The 25,739-nt window shown below is 56.7% G+C and overlaps 2 protein-coding genes across 7 annotated transcripts in view; both read right to left on the bottom strand.

Moving 5' to 3' along the window:
- Positions 1 to 3,296: 3,296 nt before the first annotated feature.
- On the bottom strand, positions 3,297 to 10,149 carry CASTOR1 (cytosolic arginine sensor for mTORC1 subunit 1). 6 transcript variants are annotated; one of them, XM_057744035.1, is made up of 9 exons: positions 9,585 to 10,149; positions 7,000 to 7,070; positions 5,610 to 5,797; positions 5,392 to 5,524; positions 4,998 to 5,121; positions 4,427 to 4,540; positions 4,177 to 4,259; positions 3,988 to 4,082; positions 3,297 to 3,852 (listed from the first exon to the last, which is right to left on the bottom strand). In XM_057744035.1, the coding sequence occupies exons 2-9, from the start codon at positions 7,022 to 7,024 to the stop codon at positions 3,784 to 3,786; spliced, it is 831 nt and encodes a 276-aa protein (XP_057600018.1). In that variant the 5' UTR covers positions 7,025 to 7,070; positions 9,585 to 10,149; the 3' UTR covers positions 3,297 to 3,783. The 6 variants fall into 6 exon arrangements, with proteins under 6 accessions (XP_057600018.1, XP_057600014.1, XP_057600015.1 ...); XM_057744031.1 differs by lacking the exon at positions 9,585 to 10,149 and adding an exon at positions 7,660 to 8,070 and having other exon boundaries at positions 7,000 to 7,097; XM_057744032.1 differs by lacking the exon at positions 9,585 to 10,149 and adding an exon at positions 7,660 to 8,063.
- Positions 10,150 to 10,291: 142 nt separating this feature from the next.
- The window catches only part of TBC1D10A (TBC1 domain family member 10A), a 29,670-nt gene continuing 14,222 nt past the window's right edge, over positions 10,292 to 25,739 (bottom strand). Inside the window, exons 2-9 of the mRNA XM_057744029.1 lie at positions 21,758 to 21,857; positions 17,312 to 17,419; positions 13,801 to 13,907; positions 13,024 to 13,138; positions 12,879 to 12,944; positions 11,959 to 12,148; positions 11,686 to 11,840; positions 10,292 to 11,137 (exon numbers count right to left, since the gene is read on the bottom strand). Of these exons, the coding sequence (XP_057600012.1) occupies positions 10,664 to 11,137; positions 11,686 to 11,840; positions 11,959 to 12,148; positions 12,879 to 12,944; positions 13,024 to 13,138; positions 13,801 to 13,907; positions 17,312 to 17,419; positions 21,758 to 21,857 (1,315 nt within the window). The 3' untranslated portion in view covers positions 10,292 to 10,663. The remainder of the gene's footprint in view (positions 11,138 to 11,685; positions 11,841 to 11,958; positions 12,149 to 12,878; positions 12,945 to 13,023; positions 13,139 to 13,800; positions 13,908 to 17,311; positions 17,420 to 21,757; positions 21,858 to 25,739) is intronic.

Genomic DNA, 25,739 nt, shown 5'->3' with positions numbered 1-25,739 from the left:
GTGTGAACGTGAACACAAAAGATGGAGACGTGCGAACGCACACACGGACACAGGAAAACTGCCCCAGCCACAGACAAAAACAGACACAGAGAAACACGTGCCACAGGTGCTCACACGTGCACACACAGGCACAGGTGCACATGCCAGCCACACATACACAGGACACGTGCAGACACGGAGCCAGGCATACAGCTGATGCTTATAACAACTGGGTGCCCGTGCAGCCACAGACATCCCAGACCTCCCACAAAGAGGCACAGGTATAAGGACACACAGACACTCAGACACACCTATAGACAGACAAACACACATACACACACTTTCTGTCCAAAACAGACTCGCCTGTAGATGCCCATGAAGGCCTGCACGCTGTGAGTGCACGCACACCCGTGCAGCACGCCCATCCACGTGGCACCTTGACCAACCCCTGGAAGGGAGCTCTGGACACCCCCGTTTGAGACACCCCTGGCTCAGGAACCGCAAGCACCAGGGCCCGTCTGGGAAAGTGAGACATAAACCCCAGCTGTTGCCCAACAGGCTCACCCAGCCCAGCCCGGGGTCAGGGAGGAGGCAGCGCCGGGCCTCCCGTGCCTGCCCACGCACCCGTTGCCCTGTTGCCACCCCACCGGCTGCAGACACCCAGCCACCGACGCAGACAGCTGGGATTGCGAGGGATCTTGCAAAATCCTCCTGGTCCCTCAGGGTTCAGCTAAAATGTCCCTTCCCCCAGGGAAACTCCTCAGGCCCCCAGGGGCACCATTGACCTTCATTTTGAATTCTGGTTCTGCCGTGCCCAGCTGTGTGACCCTGGGTGAGTCACTCCACCCCTCTGTGTTACGTTTCCCCTGTGTAGGGGGAATAATGAGGGCGTGTGTTGAATACATGAATCAATGGAGCACACCTTCCCCCTCCCCCACACACAGATGGGGAAGCAGCTTCCCTGGGCTTGCAGTCAGCCAGCTGCAGACGATGCCCCTCCTGCCTGGACCCATCCCACCGAGTGCGACCAGGCAGAACACAGAGAGGGTGTCGCTTTATTCTCCCCTCTGCATAGGAAAAGAAGCCCGCTTTGGAGCAACTTGGGACCACAGGGCCCTGCCTGGCCAGCATCGGGGTAAAAACCTTAACTCCTGAATTTCTGCTCAAATGCCTTCGAGGAGGGCTGAAGAGTCACTTCCACTCTACAAACATGGAGATCAGAAAGGGTGGAAATGAGCCTCAGACTCTTCCCGTCTGAGGTGTGCTCATCTCTCGTCCCCACCCACCCAGGTTCGCATCCTCCCGGCAGACACCAGACGCCAAGCTGAGGGACCGCGGGCAGGGCCCTTCTCGGGCACAGGCTGCATCTTTTGACCTCACACTCAGGAGTGGCTGTGCTGAGGCGGACAGGTGGACCAGAGCTCCAGGTATGCCGGCAATGCCCCAACCTCAGCTATGAATGACGCAACCCCTGGCCTGGGTTGACCAGGCTGACTTCTTTTGCCCTAGAACTCTCTGCGGCCTGGGTGGACACGGTGGTGGTTCTGCGAGTCTCCCCTCCCCCGGCCTGATACAGCTTGAGATCCACCTGTCTGATGGCACCCAGAGCATCAGCTGTGCAAGAGGGCCAGGGTCACATCCCCTGCAAGAGAAGCTGTGTCCTCCAGGCACCTCCTAAGCCCTCTGCCCCAACCCCAGGGGGATCTCAATGTTCTGCACTCCCCGAGCAGGTCTCCCCATCTGTAACCTGCTGAGAAGACCAAGAGCCGGCCCAGTGACCCTCAAGGACCCTAATGACCTGGAAGCTAACACTCCCTTGCACATGCGTGACCAAAATGCAGGTGGGCATGCTGGCCTCTAGGCCTGGGCCTGAGTCAGACCAGCCCACTGGGGTGTGCCTGTGGCCCCCCCACTCAGGCCAGCCCCATGGGCAGCCCTAAGATCTAACTGATGCCAGGTTAGGGCCCAGTTTGGGGAACCAGGTAAGGCCTGACACACTTGGAAAACTGGGATGACAGAAACACCCAAATCAGGCAGTGGCTCACAAGTGGACAGACAGATGGATAGACCCCCAGAAATGGATGTACAGCCAGAGCTCTCTAGCTGTAGGTCAGGCAGCCCCAAGAATTCTGATTCTAAAGCCCCCATCTCAGCCCAGAACATCCCTTGAGCCAAGGATCAGGGTGGGCCCTCCAGGGAGAGAAGCGGGACTTCCCCACCTCAAAGACAAACTACAAACAAATGCCCCCTTCCCAGGGCCCAGGGCACAGGATCCTGAAGGAGCTGCCTCCTAGGTCTCAATGCACTCAGGGAAACTGAGGCTGAGGGGAAGAGCCTGGCCCAGGGCCCCCGACCGCCACTCACCAGGCTGGGCTGTGCTCCCCGCTCCTCTGATCTGCAGCCCCCAGGTTCCCAGGCCCAGGGTGGGCGCACTGCCAGAGGCTTGGCCCTGTTCTGGCTTTTCTGGGGAGCCACCACGACCTCTGAGTACGCCGAAGTCACACCCTTCTTCCCTTCCTGAGTGCGGGCGGGTCTGGGCTGAGGGCACCTGATAACCTCCCCAGCACATCTGTGGGGCCCCATCGGGCCATAGAGGAATCCCAGCTCACACAGTGGGGAGGTAGCCTCTCTGTGGCAGGAAACCCAGGCCCTGATGTGCAGAGCCTCTGACCCCAGTGTGCAGCCATCGAGGGTAGAAGGGGCTCAGGTGGCCTCCAGGCCCCTGTCCTGTCCCCCCCCCCAGCCAGGGGAAGCCCAGTGTGCAGACTCCCAGGTGCCCACTCTGGCTGGCCCTCTCCCACCACTGCTCCAGGAGAGCCCTAATCCCCCCGTGAGGGACAGCCAGAACTTAGGCATGGTCCAAAAGAAAGCAGGAGCAGACTGGAGGAGAGGTGCTTCAGGGCTCCCCTCCTGAGGGGGTTTTGCAACAGGCCAGCCACAGCCAAGGTGGCAAGGAGGCTGGGGGACCCCCAGGCAGGAGGGTCTGGGAGTCTATTCCTTGTCCTGAACCTTCTGAGCTGTTAAGAAGCAGCAAGGACTGAAGAGACAGCCCAGACCTCAGAGCCAGGAAGCCCTGGACAGGAATCACATGACCCTGCCTAAGTCACTCCACCTCCCAGCACATCAGTCCTGGTCCTTTGTCTGGAGAACGGTGATGGCTCGTCTATACTCTCGAGGTGAGAACTGAGGGAGGTGAGGCAAGCCCGGCCTGGAGCCAGCTTCACGGAGAGAGTCCAGGACCTCAGGCAGAGGGGCCTGAGGAGCAGCAGGGCAGGTGTGGCCAAGGCTCGGACAACCCCAAGGACCACAGCCTGGCCTGCTCACTACAAGCTCTTTATTAACAAGTTGACTAAAAAAGGAGAGAGAGAGAGAAAGAGAGAGAGACAGAGAGAGAGATGTAAAAAGCACTTTTCTTGGAGGCCCCAGGAAGGGCAGGCACTGTCAGAATTCACTTGGCCAGGGAAGGCAACCCAGCCAGAGGCAGAACGGAGATCAGGCCCTGTCCAGGGAGCTGCCAGCCCAGCCCAGGGCGCCGAGAGGCGGAAGGCTCAGGCCTCAGGCAGGGAATGTGCAAGTGCCGAGGCCCCGCAGGGAGTGATGGGTTTCCCGAGCACAGTGTTCCCCTGCGTTGGGCAGACACACGTTCCACATGAGAGCCAGTGTCTGCATGCAGCTTACATACACAGAGTGGAAGGAGGGGTCCCCGGGCAGTAAGGTCCCAGAGCTTGAGGAAATAGCTTTGAGACGTCTCTGGAAGCCTGAGGGCAAGGGGAGAGCCTGGAGGCTGCTGTTCCCCTCAGGGCCTCAGGACCCCAGGCTCTCCTGCCGGCGCTGGAGGACCTCGATGACACTGTCGATGCCGTCCTCGGGCACCTGAGGGCAGGTGGAGCAGGGGGAGGGGTCAGGGCTGCCCAACTTCCTGGCCCAGCCGGGACCACCTCCTGCCACCCCTCCCTTCTGGGCTTCAGCGCCCCTGCAGGGGCCCCGGCCCCAGCCAGCAGTTCTCACCAGGGCATGGTCGAAGTTGAAGGTACTGATGTAGTAGGCAGAGATGTCGGCTGCAGCCAGAGGACCTGCGATCTGGGCCACGATCCCACACTCATCTGAGGGTTGAGGAGGGGTCCATGTGGATCACCCTGATCCCCACCCCCAGCCCCGGCCCTTCCCAAGCCCCCGACACACAGGTGCAGCCCTCACCGAAGCCCAGGGGCTGTCCGCCAATGCGCACCATCCTCCACAGCTCCCCCGAGGAGCTGGTCAGCAGCAGGTCACTGGGGAACCTGGGGAGGCAGGTGGACGGTGAGCAGGGCACCCCTGGCCCCTCCTGGCCCCACTGTGAGCCCCCAGGGCAGCTCAGCCTGGTGACCCTGGAGTCTGACACTCTACCTCCTCCCTCCCTGGGGCTGGCTTAGGGCCTGTGGCCCACCTGGGGTCAGGGGTCACATACTTTTTCTGTGTCTCAGCATCCATGACAATGGAGATGTAGCCCTCGATGAGGGAGAAAGCAAAGAAGGTGATGGAGCTGGATCCAGGACCACTGGAGGCTGTCTCCTTAGGGGGACTGGGAAGTGAGAGCAGGCTCAGGCACTCTGCCCACTCCACCGCCCAGCTCGCCTCCACATCTGGGGAGGGGCTGGCACAGGTGGCCCTAGGCAGACTCTCCTGTCCCTGGGCCAACTTCTCCCCCTGTCCGAGGGCCCTGACCTCCTGCTGGTGTGGGTGGGATGGGGGGAAGATGATGAACCCCGCTTCTGCCAAAGACACAGGACCCCAGGGCCGGAGGGCCTGCCAGCACAGCTCAGGGGCAGCTCTGCCCACACCAGAGGGGAGGGCTCCAGCTGCGGCACCAGGACCTTGCCTAAACCTCAGTGCAGGGCACATGGGCATCACAGGCTGCCGGGAACCCCAGACACAGAACAGGGCACAGAACTGCAGAACCAAGGGATGGGCGGAAGGTGGTGGGAAACACACTGGGAACAAGGCGTGAGGACAAAGAGACAAATGCAAACAAGGCCCACCTGTGTGAGTAGAAGAGGACATCGATGAGGGTGGTGGCAATGGCTGGCAGCGTCTCAGGGTCCAGCGTGAGGACACAGAAACGGTTCTGTGGGCTCTGGATGGGATGCACTGTGGGGCTGGGTCCTGCTCAGGAGGGACCAGGTGGTGGCGGGTGAAAGGGCGACTGTGGGCTGGGGCGCCCCCTGGGGGCCAGCTAGAGAGGAGGCCTGGGCTGGGTGTGTAGGGTCTACATGCAGGAACCTGCCTGGGTTTTCCTGGCCCCGTCTCCCTATCTTGCAAGCGGGTCAGTGTTAGCTGGTCTCCCCAAGCCCACAGACCCACCTGAACAAGGGAAGGGCCCCAGTGGGAAAAGGAACCCCCACCCAGGCCTGGGTGTCAGAGGGCGGCCCTCACCATGCTGGGCACGGGGAAAGCCATTGCTGGAATCATCCCTGGCAACAGGCACAGGCTCCCCGCCCACCTCTCGGTAAATGTCAAACTCCTGGGCCAGTGTGTGGATCACCACGGACAGGTCCTGCTCTCGCACCTGGGCCACAGGAGATGACACAACACATGGGTCCCCAGGCACCTGCACCCACCGTGCCCTGCAGCAGCTCCAGCAGGAAACTCACCAGGATGAAGTCTGTCTGGTAGGTGGACAGCATCAGCACGGACACATGGTGCTCGGCCAGCGGTGTGATTACTGAGCGAGCGATCTTGGTGACCCCGGCAGCCTGCACAGCTGCGCCGCTGTGGGATGACACGTTCAGCACCAGCCACGTGGCCTCAGCCACTTGCAGGAACTCAGATGGGGGCAGTTCTGTGGGGCAGAGGGCACATGTCCGGTCAGGGCTTATAGGGCTGGCCCCTGCCCTCAGTTTCCCTGTCTGAGCCTAGGAGGGCTCTACCAAGGTAAGGTCAGGTCTGGAGACTGGAGCTGTCTTCCTCCCCCAGGTTCTGTTCCTGAGACCTGCATGTCTGCAAGGACTGAGAGGTGCTTCAGGTATTGGCCTGTCAGGGATTGAAACTTTCCAGTTAAGATCGGAGCTCCAACTCCAGACAGACCTGGGTTCCAATCCAAGCCTCACCATTTACTTTCTGTTGACCTGGGGCAAATTATTTAACTTCTCTGAGCCTCAGTTTCCTCGTCTGTAAAGTGGGATGACAGTATGTGCCTCAAGAGTGCTCTGTGGGTTAACAGAGGCTTTATACCATGTGGCACCACCAGAGGGAGCCAGCAGACCAAGTTGGCTGGGGGATGCCCTTCCCTCTGAGCAAACCCAGACTTTTCTGCTGCACAAACAGGGAAACTAAGGCCTGAGTGGTGCTGTGCAGCATGGACCAAGCCCCAGTTGGCTGGCCTGAGACTCCAGGCCTGTCAGGATGGGTTAAGCTGGCAGGAGTAGGAGGCTGATGTCAGCTCCAAGGGTCAGGAGGGACCAGGCTGGCGTGCAGTCCAGAGCAGGGGCCACAGCCAGGGTGGCTGCTAATCGCCTAAGCACAGCTAGGAGGCCCGCCAGGACCCTGCCCTGGGCCAGCTGCCTGCTCCTGTATTCCTTCCCCAACCCCTGGAGTTGCCAGACCAGTTGGGGAACGGGAGACCCACATCAGGGAGAGAAGTCCAAGGGAGAAATGACGGCCGAAGGCAGGGGGTGGGGGTGGTGAAATAGCCACAGGAACCCGATTCTTGCCCCGGAACCGTAACTGAGACCCTGCTGCTGGCCTGTGGCTGCTAAGTGCCCTTCACACACAGGCTTCTTTATAAAGCCTTCGTGGGACCCTGTTACCTCAGAGCCATAACTATACTCATTTTACATAAGAGGAAGCAAACAGCTCAGAGAGGGGAAGTGACTTGCTCAAGGGCACACAGCCAGTGAATAGTGGAAATGGATTCGAACACAGATCCATCTGCCTTCAAGGCTCCAACTCTTAGGACCTTGGATCCTAGCATTCAGTGAGAATCTCGCAAAGAGAAGAGCGCAGTCTCCTTCCCCTACTCCTCCTCCCCAGCCCAGCCCCCACCTTTGAAGCCCTCCTCGTCCACCATGAGCGTGTAATCCTCGGGGGTCTCCGTCAGGCTGAAGAACTTGCACCTGGTTGGGGGCGGGGGCATCTTCAGCCTGGGTGGGGCGGAGGGGGCGGGTAGATCCCCGCCGGGCGCCTCCCTGCCCCCTCAAGCCTCAGTTTCTCCCCAGGACAGTGGGGTGTGTGCCCCATCTCCGGAATTGCGGACTGCTTTCCACCTCCCCGACCTCCGCAGAAGCCCCCTGCCCCATTCCGGGAAGGAGCAGAGGCTCACCCGCGGCGACAGTCCCGGGGCGTCGGACCTTGAGCCCCCTAGACCAGCCCCTCTGACCCGATGGGAGACATCTGTTAAAAGCTCCCTGCAGTCGCCAGGAAGTAGTGCCCCCACCTGACACCACTAGGAGTTAAGCATTGACCATCCCAGGCTGTTTGCGCCTTAACCGGCCCCGGGAGGGGGCCTTATGGGGCCGGATAGGCGGCGGTCCCAGGCAGGGTAGGCCCAGGCCGGATGGCGGCCGGGGGCGGGGGAAGGGAGGGGAGCAGGGAGGACTCTCCCCGCCAGCTCCCACTGGCCCCGCAGCGGTCCAAATCTCCCGACCCCGTCCCAGAGCAACAGTGGAGCCCACCCCCTTCTGTGCCTCGAACCCGGGCGCGCACCGGCTTCGGCGGGGCAGGAAGAGCAGCTTGATGAGCGGGTGGGTGTAGAGCCAGAGACCAGGGCGGGCGAGGCTCAGCACCCGCACCCGGTGCTCTAGGATGTGCAGCTCCATCGCGGCCCTCGCGGACCCGAACCCACCGCGCACCAGACCCAGGCCGTGCTGGGGGCGGGTCAGTGGGGGCGGTGCCGGGGGGCTTAAAGGAGCCGCTGCGCCGCCGAGTCCATGCCTCCAGCTGCGCCAGCTCCCTGACGGCCACGCTGTGAGGGACGGGCGGCCAATCCAGAGTGGCCACGCCTCCTTCTAACGCCGGAGCCTCCCTCAGCTCCTTCCAGCCCGCCGAACTCCGCCCCTGCTGCCTCCGCCCCCTCGGCATTGGCTCGGGAATCACCCGCTGACCCCACCCCCGTCGAGTCCTCCGGGCCAGGCCCGTGCCTCGCCCCCTCTCCGGGCTCCGCCCTTTCCGTAGGACGCCCGCTGCGCTGGGGTCGGAGCCAGCGGAGGCTCGGGGTCATTTCTGTCCTTGGGTCCGCATATGGGCCTTATGATGATTTCACTCAGCCTTGGAGGGCAACGAGCAGAACCTGGACAGAACGCTGCCCCCAAATCCCTGGAACATGAAGGGGTAGGGGTCCACTGTGCAGCCCTGGCGATCCCGTGGTTCTCAAGACAACAAAGTGCCCTGGCACCTTTCCCCTCCTTCCTCTCACGGCTCAGCTTGGGGCAGGGCCACCAGAGCTGGCTGGGGTAGCGGTGACGTAAGTCCCCAAGCAAGGGCTGCCCAGGACTAGTATTGATACATACCCTCCCCTGCTTTGTGAGCCCTGTGAGTGGACCGACAAGGTGAAACCTGACCTGGACTTGGTGGCCCCCACATCTGTCCCTCTCACCCAACTTTCAGAGTAGAAGGGAGGGCCCCAGCCACGTCCCAGCAACATGCTGTAGGGTAGGGAGCTGGAGGTGGCCAGGCCTAACACTTGAGGCCCCTTAAGACTAATGTTTGGACCAGAAATGCCCAAAGCTCAGACTTTGGGGGAACAGGGCCATGCACCTGGGGCTCACTGGGTACTCAGATCTCAGCAGAGACTTGAGCCTGCAGTCATTAGCAGAACTTACATGGCCTGAGCACATCTAAACTTGCTTCATGCCCAAGGAGGCCCCCAGTGCTGGCAGACACCCCAGATCTGAGGCTTGTTAGTGCCAACTTGGACTCATTTCAACATTAGGGCTGGGCTCTGCTCAGGCCTCCTCAGGTCTACGAAGACCCCAGTGCTAAGCAGGCATCAGCACACCTAGGCTGGCTCCAAAGCAGGATGGAACATGCTCCAGGGGCCCTTGTCTGGCCCGAGGATCTGCAGGCCTCAGATCCAAGGCTCTGAACCAAACAGGTTAAAGCAGGCCTCAGGTCTGACTGGGAGCCAGCAGGCCTGAGCAGGCAGGAAGCCTGCTCAGGGGCCTCTACTGTAGGCAGCTGGAAGTAGGGCAGCACCTTCCCTCCCTGGACTCTCCGGCTTGGTGAGTCCTGGTGGAACACTCAGCCACCACATCCTGGCCAGTCAGTCCCCTGGAGGGCCAGAGGGAGGGGAGTGTCCTCTAAGGCTGAGCCCCTCATCTCGTTGATGGCAGGTGCAGATGGGGTAGGAAGCCACAGGGGGCAGGAGGTAGGAAGTGGGTGGTTTGCCCTGATAGGTTCATGTGACCCTTGACCTTGTCAGGTCTCGGTATCCCCAGCTGTACCAGAACAAGATATTCCAGGCCGAGGCCCTGTGATACCTAAAAGCTCCCAGGGAGGCTATACTCCTCCCTCTCCCCCGCCCATGGCCTGGCCCAGCTTGGTGGCCTGCCAGGAACAGCTGCTATTGTTTGACTGGAAAAGCTGCTTCCTCAGCAGAAGGGGGGCCTTTCCCAGGGACACCCTGTCCTCACCCTCACTGGTCATCAGTTGTGCCACAGTGCCTGCCTGGGTCCTCACTGGCAGAGTCCGTCACCCTAGTCAGGAGAGGCAGTGAGGGGCTCTGGGTGCAAATCTGGATCAGCTTCATCTTTCCCACTCAGCTCCTCTGTTTCCTCATCTGTAAAATGGGGATAATAATAAAGCTTATCTGGTCAGACATGTGACACAACCAGCCCAGCCTGGCATGTGCTGAGGGCTCAGTAAATGGCAGGCAGCCTTTTATCACAGATCCAGACTTCGGGACTTCCCTGGTGGTCCAGTGGTTAAGAAGCTGCACTTTCACAGCAGGGGGCACGGGTTTGCCCACTCTTGGCACCAGCACCCAACCAAGAATGAGCACTCAGCACCTTATTGGGGTCCAAAGTGGCAGCCAGGCCAGCCTCTCGAGGAGGAAGAGCGTCCTCTTTTGTGATGGGTAGGGATCAAGGCTTGGGGGGTAGGCCCTGCCCCAGCACCGGTGACCCTCATCCATGGCAGATGGTAGCCATGGGGCAGAGGGGATGGAGGAAGGGGAATAGAGGCTGCTGGCCCTAGACTTGGCATCTCCTCTGGCAAAGGTACTTCTCAGAAAGGCTCTAGTGTTGGACTGGGCCAGGATGGGGGGGGTCTGGGGGGTGTGGAGAAGAGATGCTGAGCACCAGGGTGGCATGCCCTTCCCAGTCCCTAGCTGCACACCAGCTCTCTACACAAGCCTGTTTATTTCTGTACAAAACCATGTTTCTATTTTACACAAAGATCACCCCACCCTTTTCCCCTCCCTCTCCCCTCACGTGAGTGCCCTAGCCCTGGGGAGCATCCCCCCAAGAAGAGGGGCTGACTGAGGCCCCACCCATTGGCCCTCACTTCTGCATGCCCCAGCTGGGCTGGCTCGAGCTCCACTCTGGAGAAAATAAATAATGAGGCTCAGGCAGGATCTGTGCTGGGCCAGCCAGATTCTCTGCTGCCCAGGGCCCAGGCAGCTGGGCCCTCAGAGTGGGCAGGCCCTGGAGTGTCAGTCTGTGAACCGTGTAGGTGTGTGGAGACCCCAGCCCAGGGGCCTGAGCTGCCAGGGTTACAAGTAGGTGTCCTCACTCTCCTGGGATGTCAGGCTCTCCTGGGAGCAGTGGTGGTGGGCTGAGTTCTGGGAAGCTGAGTCTTGGGGGTCCTGGTGGACCGGGTCCTTCGGGGGCACATCCTGTGGGGGACATGCATCTCCTGCAGCAGCTGCCACCTTGGCTTGACTTGGGGTTGGGTTCTTGTCCTGCTGCCCGCTCGCCTTCGCCTGCTTCCGCTGCTCCTTCTGGACCTGCTTGGATGGCTTGGACTTGCCTTTAGAGCCAGGGAGGGGGGCATCCGGGGGCAGACGGATGGATGGTGAAGGTTGCAGGGTGGGCCGCGGGCCCGGCTCTGCCTCCAGGATGGCCTTGGCGCCGTGCAGCCTGGGCGGAGAGTGGCACTGCAGCTCACCCCGGGTCTCCTGCCAACGCCGCAGCTGGATGAGGTGCTCACGCTCAATCTGGCGCTCTGTCACTGGCAACTCTACCACCTGTGGGGGCGGTGACAGGCAGGTGGGCATCAGGAGGAACCTTCCCTTCTGCCTCCCAGCCTGGGCCCCTGCTTTCCCTCAGCTCCCCCAGCCCTGGTCACTAAAGGCTGACCACAGGAAGGCTGGGGGATCTGGACCCTGTGGTGGTCACAAGTCCCAGAGTGAGTGCCAGGTGAGCCAGACACGTGAGGCCCTCAGAGGAGAAAGCTCATGAGTCCACTTGCCTAATTATGTGTCACCTCATTATAGCCCCAAGAGACGGAAATCCACAAAAGAAAGAAAAAAGGGAAAATAAAGCCAAGGCCATGGATGCAGGGCCAGGGAAGAAGAGGGGTGATGCGCTGCATCTACTCTCACTCCTGCGAACCTAGGCCTCTCTGTGCCCCCTTCTCGTTCAGACAGAAGGATGAGGTCTGTCCACACTGTCCTGGGCTGCTGAGCACAAGGCCTAGCACAAGGCCTCGGCGTAGAGGGCCACCAGGCCCCTGCCAAAGGGCCCTCATGTCTCCCCCTCCCTCCTGGTGGCGAAGGGAAGGTGTGGGCCGCACCTCCTGGACCAGGAAGGCCTCCTGCATGACCTTGGGGCTGAGGCTCCGCAGCTGCTCGATGGTCTCGTACTGGCCTTGACAGGCTTTGAGCTTCTCAGGAGAGCCCAGCGCGTGCTTCAGCAGCACCAATCCCACCCGGAAGATGATCTTGACTCCTGCATGGGGGAGCGGGCAGTGAGTGCAAGGGGGGGCTTTAGCGAGTTTCTCTGGAAATAGAGGCCTCCTGTGGGCTGGACTGGGGGCAGGGGTGCTCCTCCGAGCTCATCCTGGTACCTTCGCAAAAGAACATGTCCCAGACACGCAGCACGGAGCTCCAGGGCAAGGTGCGCGAGAAGGCACACATGAACCACTCTGTCATATAGAGCAGCGGGTCGATCTTCTGCTGGCTCAGGTGCTTGTGGGCCACAGGAGACACCTTCTGTAGTAGCGAGAAGAGGATCTCCCCATCCAGCTGGATGGCCTCCTGGGGGAACAGTGAAGCCATGGGGCCATGACCGTGGGCCCAAGGCAGCCAGGGCAGGAACTACGGCCCGGCCCCAGCTCCAGGCAGGCATCCATTCGTTCCTTGGGCAGCTAACGCTGCAGGGTGCCAAGCTCGTGCTGGGTGCTGGGTGCTGGGATACAGCAATGAACAAACTAGACACAGCTAGTCCCCCTCGTGGAGCGTGTCGTGCAGAGGGGCAGACAGACATGAATCACAGAAGCAACGAGACCAGAGGGAGGGGAGAGGGAGGGGGCTGAGTGCCCAGAACACGGCAGGAACAGGAACGCTGGGGGAGCGTGTGCTGGAGGTCCCACCTGTCAGGGTCAAGGACAGCTCCGGAGGGCTGAAAACTGAGGGAAAAGAAGAGTTATCGGGAGAAGGGGAAGAGGTTTAAGCCTGTGCCAAGGCCGAGGCAGGGAAGAACTCGGTGCACTGAAGGAGCAGCAATCCTGCCCAACAGCCTTGCAGCTGGAGGCAGAGATGGAGGGAATGTGGAACCAATGAGGCTGGAGCCTGGAAGCCCTAAGCCTGGCAGCCCTGAGCCTGGCAGGCCCTGGGACTTCAGCCTGAAAGCAACAGAAGGCTGGGAAGGATCTAAGCAGGGACAGGAATGGCTTAGAGAGTTAAGGCCTAGAGAGGCTACCAAGGGCGTCTAGAGCTGAGGCAGGTCTCAGACCAGGGCCCAGGCCCAGGCCCAGCAAGCACTCACCAGTTTCTCACTGTAGTAGCCGGGCAGGTACTTCTCACAGATCTGCACCAGGCACCAGAAGGCTTGCTGTGGGCAAAAGAGACGTGAGGCCTTGCTGCTGGGTGTTCCCCACCCGCCCACCTGCCTGCCCAAGGCCTGGTGGTACCTCAGCAGGCATGTGCATGAGCAGGACGGCGGCGATGGGTGCCTGGGCCTGGCAGTAGCCCTCCTCAGGTCGGTACAGCGTGTAGGCCTTCAGCACACGGAACAGGTCCTGCTGGCTGTGGAGAGGCCAAGGCGGGCCGGGAGGACAGGTGTGACTCTGCCACCCACTACCCTCACCTGTGCCCTACCAGACCAGACCTGTCTCAGAAGTTACACTTCCCCGGAGAGGGGATATGACCTGATTATGGTCACCGAGGGGTCAGTCTCCCACTGCAGTGCATGGATTCTCACCTCCCCCATTTGACAGGTGAGGGCAGAGGCTCAAAAAGAAAGCAGGGGGCAGGGCCAGGGCAGGATGTCTGGGCTGGAAGGGTGGGCCCCTCACTCAGCAGCTGTGGCCCCTCAGCCAGGCCACTTTGTTCCAGGTGTCTGTCCTGGTCCCCGGGCCTGGCCTGCTGTATCTCTCCTCTCCTACATAACCTCTGCCCACCCAAGTCTCTCCATCTTTCTTTTTCCCCACCAAAACCTGTTTCCAGAAGAAAGTCAGGCTAGACAAGCCCTAGCACTCTGGGGAGTAAATGATGAAGCTGCCCCAGACATAAGAGGAGAAACTGAGAGGACCCATCAGACTCAAACCAAAGAGGGGAAACTAACAGTGCAGTCTGGGGCCCACAACTTCTGGGACCCCAAGATACCCCCAAACTCATTTTACCTCCTCTCTCCCTCTGAAGGAAAGGGCCAAGAGCCACCCCCAGCCCACAAGGCCCAGCCTGCTTACCCGTGGCCCCCGCGGGACACAAACATCTCGTGGAAAGGGAACTGCCGGTGCAGGTCACGCTCAATCACATCCAGCCACTTGGGGTCCCCGGGGGACGTGTCCAGATCCTGGAAGCAAGGTCAAGAGCATCTCTTAGGAGTTAGGGATGGCTGGGAGGATACAACTGTCCCCGGTTTTAGAGGAGGCCCCACCACAAGAGACAATGTCCACCCAATCCCATCATGAACTGGGCCTTCCCAAGGACAGGTCAGGAAGCTTGGGCAGGGGCAGAAACAAGCAGTGCAGAGTCCCAGAAACCCTGAGGGGTGATGCAGGCTCCAGGGAGACCTGTGTGGACAAGAGTGTCCATCATAGCTGTGGCTTGAAATAATCTCTAGGCACTTCATTCAGGACTCAGACACCTTATGTTACACCCTTAAGATGGAAGGCGACTGTCAAAGCAATGGCGACCACCTGTAAGCACCACTCTGAGCACCGCTCAAGACGGCACCCGTGGGCCTCACTGACTGTTCTCCTCAACCCCCAAAAGACAGGTCCTATCATCACACTGTTCACAGATGAGGAAACTGAGAGTCAAAAAAAGTCACTTGCCCAATGCCATGTGGTTAGAAAAATGTGTGTAGCTGGGCCTGGAAGCCAGGTTAACTCAGAGCCGTCCATCCCAACACCTCTGCTGCCCACCTCCCTGTACAAATGGTGCCACCTATTCAGGAAGGGATGTGTGTGTGTGACCAGCTGCACTGAGCGCTGTAATGACATCTGTCAAACTATGAGCCTCAGAGCCATCTCTGGGTACTGGGGTTTCAACAGGCTTTTATTCTTTTCTTTGAACTTCCAGGAGCATTTTAGCATAAATTCCATTTATTAAAAACAAGCTACTATACAAAGAAAAATCATTTATTGGTCATTTGAATGTTCTGTATCTTGACTTGCGTATTGCTTACACGGGCACGTATTACTCGTCCAAACTCTCTGCACTGCATGCTTGAGAGCTGCGCATTTACTTCATGCACATTCACACCTCAACTTTAACAAAAGAAAGAAAAAATACCAATGAAAAGGAAACCTAGAGGGCTGAACAGGAAGCAAAGTACTTGTTGCCTGCCATGCTAGGCAGTGTCAGGAGAGGCCCCCAGGAGGAAGGCTGGTCCTCAGCAAACACATCGATGCGTGTAGACCCAGGCCCCTGCCTGGCAGGTGACTTCATACAAGTCCCTTTCCCTCTTGTGCCCCCTCAGTGGGGGTGTGCCAGCATTGAAATAAGGTGACAGGTAACTTGACATGAGAGTAAGTACTAAGAGAAAAAGCTGATGGGGTGCTGGAGGGTGGAGGGTGGAGGGAGGGGCCAGGTGCCTCCACAGAGGGCCTTGGAGCAGGCACATGGCTGAAAAAGTGGGTGTGCGACCTGTAGGGCCCCACACACCCTCAAGATGGGGGCCTGCATTGTGTCCCATGCACCCTGCAGAGCTGGATACTGCCTGAGTACAATGCAGGTTTGTTTTTGTCAGAAAGGAGGGTCCCACAAGTTCTCCTGAAGGTTCCAGTGAGGTGGGGACCTGGGAACCCAAAAAGTCAGTTCCTAGTATATGCTCACCAGGTACCTCAGCAGCCCAAGGCACTCAGCTACACAGGGGTGGGTGAGAAAGGAAAAGGTGTAGCTGAAGGGCCTGCGGGGAGAAAGGTGCTGGCAATTAAAGGCAGGTGTGGGCCTCTGGGCATGATGCACTACTGCGGCCCCCAGAGAGCCTACAGGCACTGGCGGCATCATGAAGTGAAGCCAGAGAAGAAAATCAGGTAAGAAACAGCCTGGAAGGTCCTGCCCTGCCTAAGGAAGAAGGAAGAAATAGCAAGTGCTGAGAAGAAGCCACTGGGGCTCTGGAACCTGCCTTGACAGCTGAGGTTGGGGTCAGCCGCCTGGGTCTGTGGGGGAGCACAGGGGCAGGATGTGCTGCCAACACCAGCCCCATCACTGCACCCTCGCCTCTGGGCTCCTGTGCCCACAGCACCCAGAGGGAGCTTCTCACCCCCGTCCACTTCCTCTACCCACCCACAGGCAAAGTCCTTCCAGATGTAATCACAAACCACTGTTCTGACCCCCAGGACTGCTTCGGGGACCCACCACTCAGCTTCAGAGAATCTTGAAGGCCTTTCTTGGCAAATCTACCTCCTCCCACAAGCAACCTTCAAAACCCCACAGAGGTGGTCAGTTCCTCTCTGGAAGCACCACTCCCCAGACATGTAAAGCACACAGAGCTCCGTGCTCCACTGCTCACCCAGGATGCGCTCATGTCTGCTAACTGTGGAACCAGGAGGCTGATCGGCTCTTGGCTCTCACGCCTGCGCTCTGACAGCCGACGGTAAGCTATAGGCTTGGGGTAAAATTCCCACCCCTGTACCTCCCCCTCTGCCCAGAATGCAGCCCCTGAAATGGAAGAGATGGGAGGAAGACTCTGGAGTTAAAAGGCTGCCTGAGTGGGGCACGATGTTGGTGCTGTGTGGGACAGTCCAATTGCCTGATTCAGTGCTGCCCCAGCCAGACACTCCCCCAACCCCCGTGCCCCGGGGCCAAAGTGCTGCCAGCAAACAGCTCTCACCCCCTCCAGATCAACAGCAGAAACTCTAGGCTGCCCTGCCTACTCTTCTCAAGGAACAGGTTTGGTGGGACAGGAGTGTTCACTGAAACATGAAATATGTCAACAAAAGCTGGTGGCTGGCAGCTCTGTCTCACTGCCTGTCAACCGTCCCAAGAGCCTGAGAGATACCCTGATGCCTGGGGCCAAGTCTGGCAGGTGAGTCAGGGCAACCCCGGGGGAAGCCACCTGACTTCCCTAGTTCCCTAGAGGAGGAGGCTGGAGGCACTGCCCAGCCCACGTGAGCCCCAAGAAGCCCCATGAATGGAGGGGATGCTCTTCACCCTGGTAATCACGGAGCCGGGGAGCGGCAGGAGGGGAAGGCATGGCTGCAGAGGGTACCCTCTCTGACCCCTGACGGGCTTCTAAATTCTAAGGATACTGGTTTGGCTCTGCCACCCCTAGTACAGACAAGCCCATAAGTAACACAGGTGAACCATGTCTAGCTGGCTTGGACAAGGGAGGAGAAATGGAAAGGATGGGAGGCCAAGAGGTGTTAGGGTCCCGTGGCCCTACTGGGTAGGCCCCAAAGGCCCAGAGCACAGGGCCCGAGGCAGTCAGGGAAGTGGTCTGAGTGTCCTCTCTCAATAACCAAGAGCTGGAAGGTGGCCCGCTGAGTCCAAGAGAGCAAACCTGGGCGGCTGTCAAGAGAAAGAGCTGGAACTGGGGGGTTGCAAATCTGTCTATCCTGCTGAGGCCTGCTCGGGGCTGGCGCCTCGGATGAGCAGAGCTCCCAGGAGTCACGGACTGACCAGGCCTGGCAGTCAGGCTCTGGACGGGTGATCCCATCAATCACTCATACTGCTGAGGTCCGGGTGGGCACACAGGGGATCACTGTCACGCGGATGAAATGAAGAGACGAGGAAAGGAGGGCAACTCACGTCAAACTTTCCAGGGTTCTGCTGCAGCTTCACCTTGCCTCCTGACAGGTACTGCCAAGCACGGCCCCGCAGAGAAGGTGGGATGCCCTTCTGGCACCGCAGACGGATCTGAAAGTCAAAAGGAGAGCTATGCCTATGCATCCAGCCAGGCTGCTCCGCCAGAGGCTGTGTGCTAGCCCAGCCCTTCTGCTGGTGCTTGTTGGGCCTTCAGCAAGCATGTCAGCAAGAGCAGAAAAGAGGAGAAAAGAGGACTTCACCCCTGTTGCTACAATACTGCAATCAGATATGCTGCCATCATGTGATGGCAGAGTCCCCATGTTCCCTGGTCCAGTGATAACATGTCTTTTTTTTTTTTTTTTTTTTTTTTGACCGCACTGCATGGCTTGTGGGATCTTACTTCCCCAATCAGGGATTGAACCTGGGCCCTCGGCAGTGAGAGCACAGCGTCCTAACCACTGGACTGCCGGGGAATTCCCCAATACAGGTATTCTTCAAGTCTACCCCAGGATTATGAATCCCCATCACCATTTTCTGAGTCAAAATGGAAGCACACAAGTTAGAGGAGCCCCATGGGATGTCACCAGGAAGGGATCTGCACAATGCAGAACACAGCTCAACCACAGGGAGAGCAGCTCATGAGATGCCCCAAAATGTGTGAGAGGCTTGGCCTGGGCACTTTCATGGGCGTGTTTGTTTAAGTAGCTGGATGGACACAACCAGCCTAGAAAGGAAAGAACTCAGCAGAATTCAGAAGGAAGATGGGAGCTGATCAAAATGGCTCCCTCTTTGTTTGGTCAAGAACCCCCTCATTTCTGCTCTCCCTGACCCTGAGCTCCCACAACTACCAGACTGGGGCTGAGGCAGCTGGCCTGGGTGCCAGTCCTGATTTCAGCCCTTGCTAAAGTGGTACAGGCCTTCCCCACCACTCACAGGCTGGGAGAGGTGAGGGAGGAAGTGTTCGGGGTAGCTCATGACCCAGAGCCAGTGCTCAATTCATATGCTTGCTGTCTTTAACAGAAAAAAGGCTTCCACTGTCAAAATCCGGTTTGAGAAACCATCACGTGTTTCACAAACGTGGAAACTGAGGCATAGAGTGGGAAAATATTAAGGTCACACCATCATGGACCCCACTACACTGAACAGGCTGGAGGATGCAGCCCTGTGTACTTACAGCTTCACTGGCCTCTCGGAACCAGATGCGGAGGCGAGCTCTCTCTCGGCTTTAGGGCAGAATGAGGGTCTAAGGCAGCTGCCCTGATCATCCTCCTTGACCTCAAGGCCAAGGGTCAAGGAGAGTGAGGACAAAGGCAGAGGCACCACTCCTACAGAATGGGGGTGGGGGGATTGGCCAATGACACTCCCCACAGCCCCTGCACTAAGCAGCCTGGCTTGGGGTGGAGATGGGAGCTCAGGGCAGTGGGAAGACAGCACCTGGATGTGAGCTGAATCCAGCGCTGACCTTAGCCAATCACTTCTCACCAACAGTGGGGTCAAATGATGACAACTAGGACTCTATTAGAAGTAGGGGGTGGGGCAGGGATGGGGGTGGAGGGGGACATGCATAACACAGGGCCTGACACAGTCTGTGTTCAATAAATGACGGCTTCCTCTCCACCCCTCCAATCCCAGGAAGATGCCTGACACAGAAGCCCTGGGCCTTGGGCTCACACCTAACTTCCCTTCACCTGGAAACCCCCTCAAAGAGTCCCATTGGAAGTTCTCAGAGGAGGGAGCACAGAAGGCCCGGGCTTCCTGATGACCAGCACAAACAAGACAAAACTTTCCAAGGGTCAGAGAGAGTCAAGAACCAGGAAGGAGACAAGCAGACTGACTGAGGGCAGTGGGGGAAGAGCAGAGTCTCTGGCCACAGGAGCCAAGTTGAGCTTCTGGGACTGACTGCAAAGGGGGAGAGGAAGGGAGCAGAAGGGAACTGCCCCAGAATCCACGAACAGTTTCCTGCTGCTGTGGGACAAGGGTCTCCTGAAGGAAGCTACTTGGTCTGGGCAGGCTTTGGCAAAGAGATGCAGTATGGCCCAGAGCCACAGGCCCTTTAGGCTCCACACCAAGCTCAGCTCGAGCCAGCCCCCACATATCACAGCCCCATTATACTTGGCCTGCCCCAGGGAGCCCAGGAATACCTTCAGTCCACTAAGTTCTCAAAGAGGCCTGCCCTCACCCAGGCCCAAGACTGGGGAGGTGGGGACGAAGAGCCCAGAATACAACCAGCTTTTCCCACTCTGGCCTCTGGAATCCTCCTCAGCACAGGGGTGCTGGAGATGATAATCTCTTCCTTAGGGAGGAGACAAAGGTGGGGATCAGCAAGGATAAAGCTAGAGAAAGTGCTCAGCAAACAGAAAGCACAAGGGATTATTATTATCTGAGGTTAGGCCTTGGGAAAGGAGAGCTCTGACACAATCGAGTGAAGCTACACCCAGCCTGCTGAACTCCAGGAGGGGAGGGCCAAACTTTGAGCAGAGCCCTACAGGGGAAGACAGCATTCCAGCTAGAGCCTGCCCCCCTGCAGGGCCTGGCCCTGGTCTGGGGACTCAGGATAAGTGTAGTGGGTCTGGATCCCCTTCCTGATGCAGGTGGTGTCCTTCCTGGGCCACAACTTCCTGACCACAGGAAAAGCCCAAGCCTGTGCAGCAAGGCAGTAAGAGCTCCCAGGGCCAGTATGGCAGGAGACAAACAGAGGGCTAGGGCCTCTGGGGAGGGTGGAGTGCAGCCTCCTGCAGTGGCCCTTGCTGGGCAGGGGCAGCCCTTGGCTTCTTCTTCTTTTTTTTTTTTCAATCATCTGTTTTTATACACATATCCCCATATACCCTCCCTCCCTCAACTCCCCCCCCACCCTCCCCGTCCCCGTCCTCTAAGGCATCTTCCCTCCTCTAGTTGGACTCCCTTTGTTATACAACAACTTCCCACTGGCTATCTATTTAACAGTTGGTACTATATATATGTCTGTGCTACTCTCTCGTAGCCCTTGGCTTCTAACCACAGTGCCAGGGAAGCAAAGAAGAAGCGGAAGTGATGCTGGCTGCTCTGCTGAGAGGAGCTCCCCAAGGCTCCCCTCTGGAATCCCCATCTGCGAGGGAGGCTGGAGCAAGAATGCCATAGCCATCTCCCTGCCGGCCGTTAGTCACCACAGCAGACAGTGGAGAGGGAGCTGAAACTCAGGAGAAAAGCCTGAGGGTTGAGGAAGCAGGAAAACAGACCCCAGAGTCAGGCAGGAAGCAGTTGAGGAACAGCTGCCTTAAAACATATATATTGTTTTAAGTGAAAGTTTTTCTAATAAGCAAAAAATGAATGCCCCAAAGCCCACTAGAACAGCAAGAAAGAGCCACGGCCTAGGTGCACCTCTCCTCCCATGGGCACAGGAATTTACAGTAGGACCCTCGCAGCAGGACTGTCATTCCCACTAGACCAGGGAAACTGAGGCTGAGAGGGTGAAGTGACTCGCCCAAAGTCACACAGCCAGCCACAGGCACAAAGAGAGGGAGGCAGTGGGGCTGGGCCCAAGCCCTTATGTGACCTTTGGTCCTGGGCTTTCTGCTAAGCCCTGCAGCCAGCTGTGCCAGCCTGGAGACCAGCATGTCAGCTGACGACAGCGGGCCAGCAGGGTCACTGTGCACTGGATACTTGCGCAGAGACCCCGGCTGTGGGACTGTGGACGGGCCCCTGCTAGTCCAGGGAGTAAGTACACCCTGCCAAGGTGGACAAGAGTACCAACACATACATGTGGTGGGCAGGGATGTTCCTACGGGGTGATAGAACTAGTGCCTAAATATAGCCTGCTAGAAACAGACCACTAGGTATTTTCATTTTTACAAGACCATTAAACTGTGGGTTACTTTTCTTTCTTTTTGCTTTGGCCAGGGGTCAATAGGCAACTCATCAAATTAATCTACAGGGTGAAGAAAGCCCCTGATTGTGGTAGTGAAGAGTGTAGGCACTGAAGTTAAGACTGACTGGGTTCAAACCTTGATTCTGCAATCATCAGTAAAGTGGGTATACTACCATCACCAATCTCACTGGGGTGTTGTAAGGATTATCCAAGTCAAGTGCCCAGCACACTGCAAGTGTTTAACATACATTAGCTATTATTAGTATTATAAATTCTTCCCTGATAGGTGGTAAGCAGCAGTAAGGACTTCCCCCAGGAGAGCTGGAGGAAAGCTGCCTGAAGGGCTTTCGGCTAAGAGCAGCTTTGAAGACTCACTCCAGGACAAAGTTCTGCGTGAGTCTGAAGTCTTCTGGGAGGACCAAGTGAAACCTGGGCCCTGCCCTCCAGCCAGCTTCTGTTCCCATTTCCAAGCTGGCAGGTGGGGACACCTAAGGCAGCTGGAGGCTGGAGAAGCTCCTGTCCCTCCAAGCTGATGCAGCTGCTCCCTCTTCACTTCCTCCCCTGGTTGTCACTCCCAGCCCGAGGCCCAAGGCCAGGCCCCTCACCTTTTTGTGCTTCTTGGCCATCCACTTGTCCCAGTTGTTGAGCATGTCCAGCCATTTGGACTCCCTCTGCCTCAGCACCTCCAGGGGGACTTCCTCCAGCCTGTGGAGCAGAGGGCAGAGCCGGTCAGAGGTGCCAAGAGAAGCAAAGGCCCTGGCTGAGGCCCCAGCCACAGCCTGGTCGGTCTCCACTCCTCCCACTGCCCTCCATCCCTGTGGTTCTCTTCATGGCTGCTAACTCATGAATGCCCTAACAGAGATGCGAGGGAACATGACCCCCTCCCTGGAAGGCATAGGCTGGACAGAAACGAGGTTCAAGTGCTCCCTTTCCCAATGTGTCAAGGGGCCAGGGATCACCGAGCCTCTCTGGGGCAGAGGCCTGAGTGCCTGCACCTGTACACCAAAGCAAAGCATTCCCCTCCTGGGTCTGTCCCGATATTTAAGCCTCTTCACAGGGCCAGCATGCAAGGTACAGAGCTGGATGAAAAAACGAGTCAAACAAGTACAGAAATAATATGCTCACCTCTACACTCTAACAAAACTAGTTACTCATAGTTTCCCCAACTACGCTCTGGTCCTTTCCCACCTCTCAACCTTTATTCATGCCAGTCACTTTGCTGGAACACTCTCCAAGTTGTCTCTACCTATCAAAATCCTAAATACAATTCAAAGCCCCACCAGATACCACTTGTATTTGTACATCTACTAACTGTGCTGCTGTCACAGCTATGCAGGCATTATTCTAGGGTCAGGGAGTCTGGACAGACTGCGGGGAAGCACTCCTGTGACTATAACAAAGTCCCAGCCCTCATGAATTGACATTCTACTGGCTTCTGAATGCCTGCTAGAGCTGGTGGAAAAAACGCCTCAGCATGAAGACCCACCCTGGGCAGCACCAAAGCAGCTGAGGCAGACTGGGGCGAAATCCCTGGCTTAGAGGGCCCTTCAAGTGAGTGAGCTTCCTCCAAGGAGTGAGTCCCTGGAAATTCCTGAGTTCACGTAGCTAAAGGGCAAAGAGAAGAAGGAGACTAGCATTTGTAGGCTGCTTCCTTACTTAGCCTACAGAGCCATATTGGTGAGAAAACAACAACAAAAATGTATATGTGTGCTTCTCTACACACACATACACACTCTCTTCTTAAAATTATTTTTAAAGTAGTGGATTATGGATCTTTTAAGTTTCTTTTTTGTGCCTTTTTTTTTCCCCAGTTAAAAAAGTTCTGACGTTATTGAGAGGTAAGATACCCAGGGAGGGTATACTGCTTAGAATCACATCAGTGGAAAAACCCAGACTCAAATCCAAGTCAGATCCTAGCCAAGTGCCTTCACTCAGTACTGCCTGACCTCCCAGAAGGCGCACAGGGAGGAGGCTCTCAGGAACAGGACATGGTGGGGCTAGGGTTTGGCCCAGGCCTTGATTCTCTGATTCTCTTTCTACCGGAAGGAAATGCACTGCTATAGCTTTTACTGGTTGGAAGAGCAGAGGGAGGGGCCCTGGCAGAGCAGAGGCCCCCAGATACAAAAGGGCAGGTCCTCTTCTTCAGTGTTCTTTATCTGGAGAACTGCACAGGCCTGAGAGCAGCCTTGGAGTTGAACGGCTGAGGAGAGAGAACAGCCTGGGGCAAACTCGGCCCCCTCTACACATGGACACAGGCCACCACCCTCTGGAACTGCTGACCCCCTCACCACCTAGAGGCAGAACCAGGGCACAAGGACACTCTCCTTCCTATCCCTCCCCACAGGAGAAAAGCTGAGACCACACCTTCAGATCAGGTAATTTAGGAAGGAATGTATGCAGGTCTCCAGGCAGCCCCCAAACACCCAGGGAGCGGAAACCAAAGGCCCAGCATCACAGGCCAGCTCACCGCCCATTACCTACAAAGCACTCACTTATACAAGTCAGGGGATGAGCCTTCTAGTTAACTGAACAAAAGGGGTACCCACACTGAGTCAACAGGAAGTTCTGGCAGTCATGGATGTGGATAATATCTGATCAAATCCCCCCATAGAGCAGATGAGAAAATGGAGGCTCATAAGAGGGCAAGGCTTTCGCCTGAGATTACCAGTTTCCAGAGAATTCCCATCTGATTAAATATGTGCCCATTTGATACACCATCCCTCCAGTCTGTCTTTGTTGATAAGATCTGACAGGAGGGCCCCAGAGACAGCCACTCTCCCAACTACAAACACACAGGGGAACAAGTTCAAGTGCAGTGTTCTTTTACATGATGCCAGATAACAGCTTTGGCAGTTTCAAAGTCTCAACATTAAACCTCAAACCGGAATTTCAAACGGGTACAAAACAAACGACCGTATTTCCTGAATTCTAAGACACTACTGATTTTAAACTACACTATTGATTTGGTAAGATCTGCTCAGAAACAAACAAAAAACCCACCACTACTTTAAATGTACATGTCAATTGAAAGATCCACTTTGATTTTTTTAAATCTTAAACTGGGAAAATTTTGAGGAAATATGGTCATTTGAGTGGCCTCTCCTCCAACAGCAGAAGAGTTTAACCCACTTGGAGGGGTTGGAAAGGAAGACACCAGAGGTTTGGCTGAAGTCAGCAGTTAGCACTTTACATGCTCTCTAACTACAGGTGAACGTCTCTTTACATACAGGATGTGCTCCTGAAAAGCTGCAGGCTACCCATCCGGTTAGGATCTCAGAAGGCATCTGATCAGAGTGCTGTCTGATATAGGAATCCCTCCTATAATAGTCCCTTGCCCTCTCTGAGGCTGTTCCCCTATATGACTGGATGGGCTGCATTGTGAATTGACCCTCAAAAGATGTCCAGAAAGGAGTCAGGAGATGGAGCTGGGGTCTGGGTATCCCTGCAGATGGCATAATGGTGTAGAGGCCCTGAGGTGGCTTCCTCCTAACAGTGGGGGGAGAGCATGAGCCAGTTTCCAGTGACAGGGAAGCTGACCAAATGCTCAGCTGAAGGAACCAAATGGCCCATGGGGATGCTTCAGGTCTGAGAGTTTCACTTATCCTTTCAGAAAACCCCTCTGTCCTTAAGGTGGCCTGAAGGAGTCTCTGCAAGCAAAAGAGCCTAATGAGAGCAGTCTCTAGTGGCCCAGCCTCTGCTGCAACTCCTCCAGGGATGGGGCCTCACTATCTCCAGGTAAACCCACTCTTACTGTTGAAGTTTCTACTGTTAAAACTTAATTCCCCCAAATTTTCCTAGTACCTTCTATCTATAATCTCAACACCCCCTTCTAAGGCTGCACAGTTCTCAGCAAGATCAGCCCCATACCAGGCACACACGTACTTATCCCTTGTCACCAACCGTCCCTACCTGGAATGCCCTTTCTTCTCCCCTCTCCAAGTCACAGCAACACTTTCAGGGCCCAATACAACGATAAAAACAACAACTTCAACAATAACAGCAGCAATAGTAGTTACCATTTGTACATCATTTACTACTTACCAACGTCTTCCAAAACACTTACAAGGGTGAGTCAAAAATTATCTGCACTCTGCTTATATTAAAACTTCTGTAAATTCTACAGCCAGAGTACAGATAATTTTTGACTCACCCTCATATATATATTATTCTCGTGTACATTTCATAATAACCCTACCATAATATTCTCTCCACTTGCCAGGAGTAGAATCCAAGACTTAGTAAGGATAAGTGCCTTGCTCAAGGCCATGTAGCTGCATTCAAATCCAGGCCTGCCTCACTTCACAGCCCATGCTCTTGACTGGGTACTCTACTCCTCTGCCCCCAAAGGTCAAGCCCTCAGCCTGCACCAGGCTCCATGCCTGCCCAGATCTCACTGGCTGTCCTCCAACCTGAAGACCTTCATCTTGACTTAGAACACCATTTCTCAAAGTTTTTAAACTGAGACTCACAGTAAGAAATACATGTTATACTGAGACTACACACACACACATAACCAAAATACATTTTATGAAACAATTTACTCTTACATGTACTAATGCACCTGATATTTTCAGTTTTCAATTTATA

This window comes from Hippopotamus amphibius, chromosome 8, assembly GCF_030028045.1.
Source record: "Hippopotamus amphibius kiboko isolate mHipAmp2 chromosome 8, mHipAmp2.hap2, whole genome shotgun sequence".
In the NCBI taxonomy this organism is placed as follows: Eukaryota; Metazoa; Chordata; class Mammalia; order Artiodactyla; family Hippopotamidae; genus Hippopotamus; species Hippopotamus amphibius.
The sequence above is the reverse complement of the archived record's forward strand: the minus strand, read 5'-3'. Positions and strand labels throughout refer to the sequence as shown.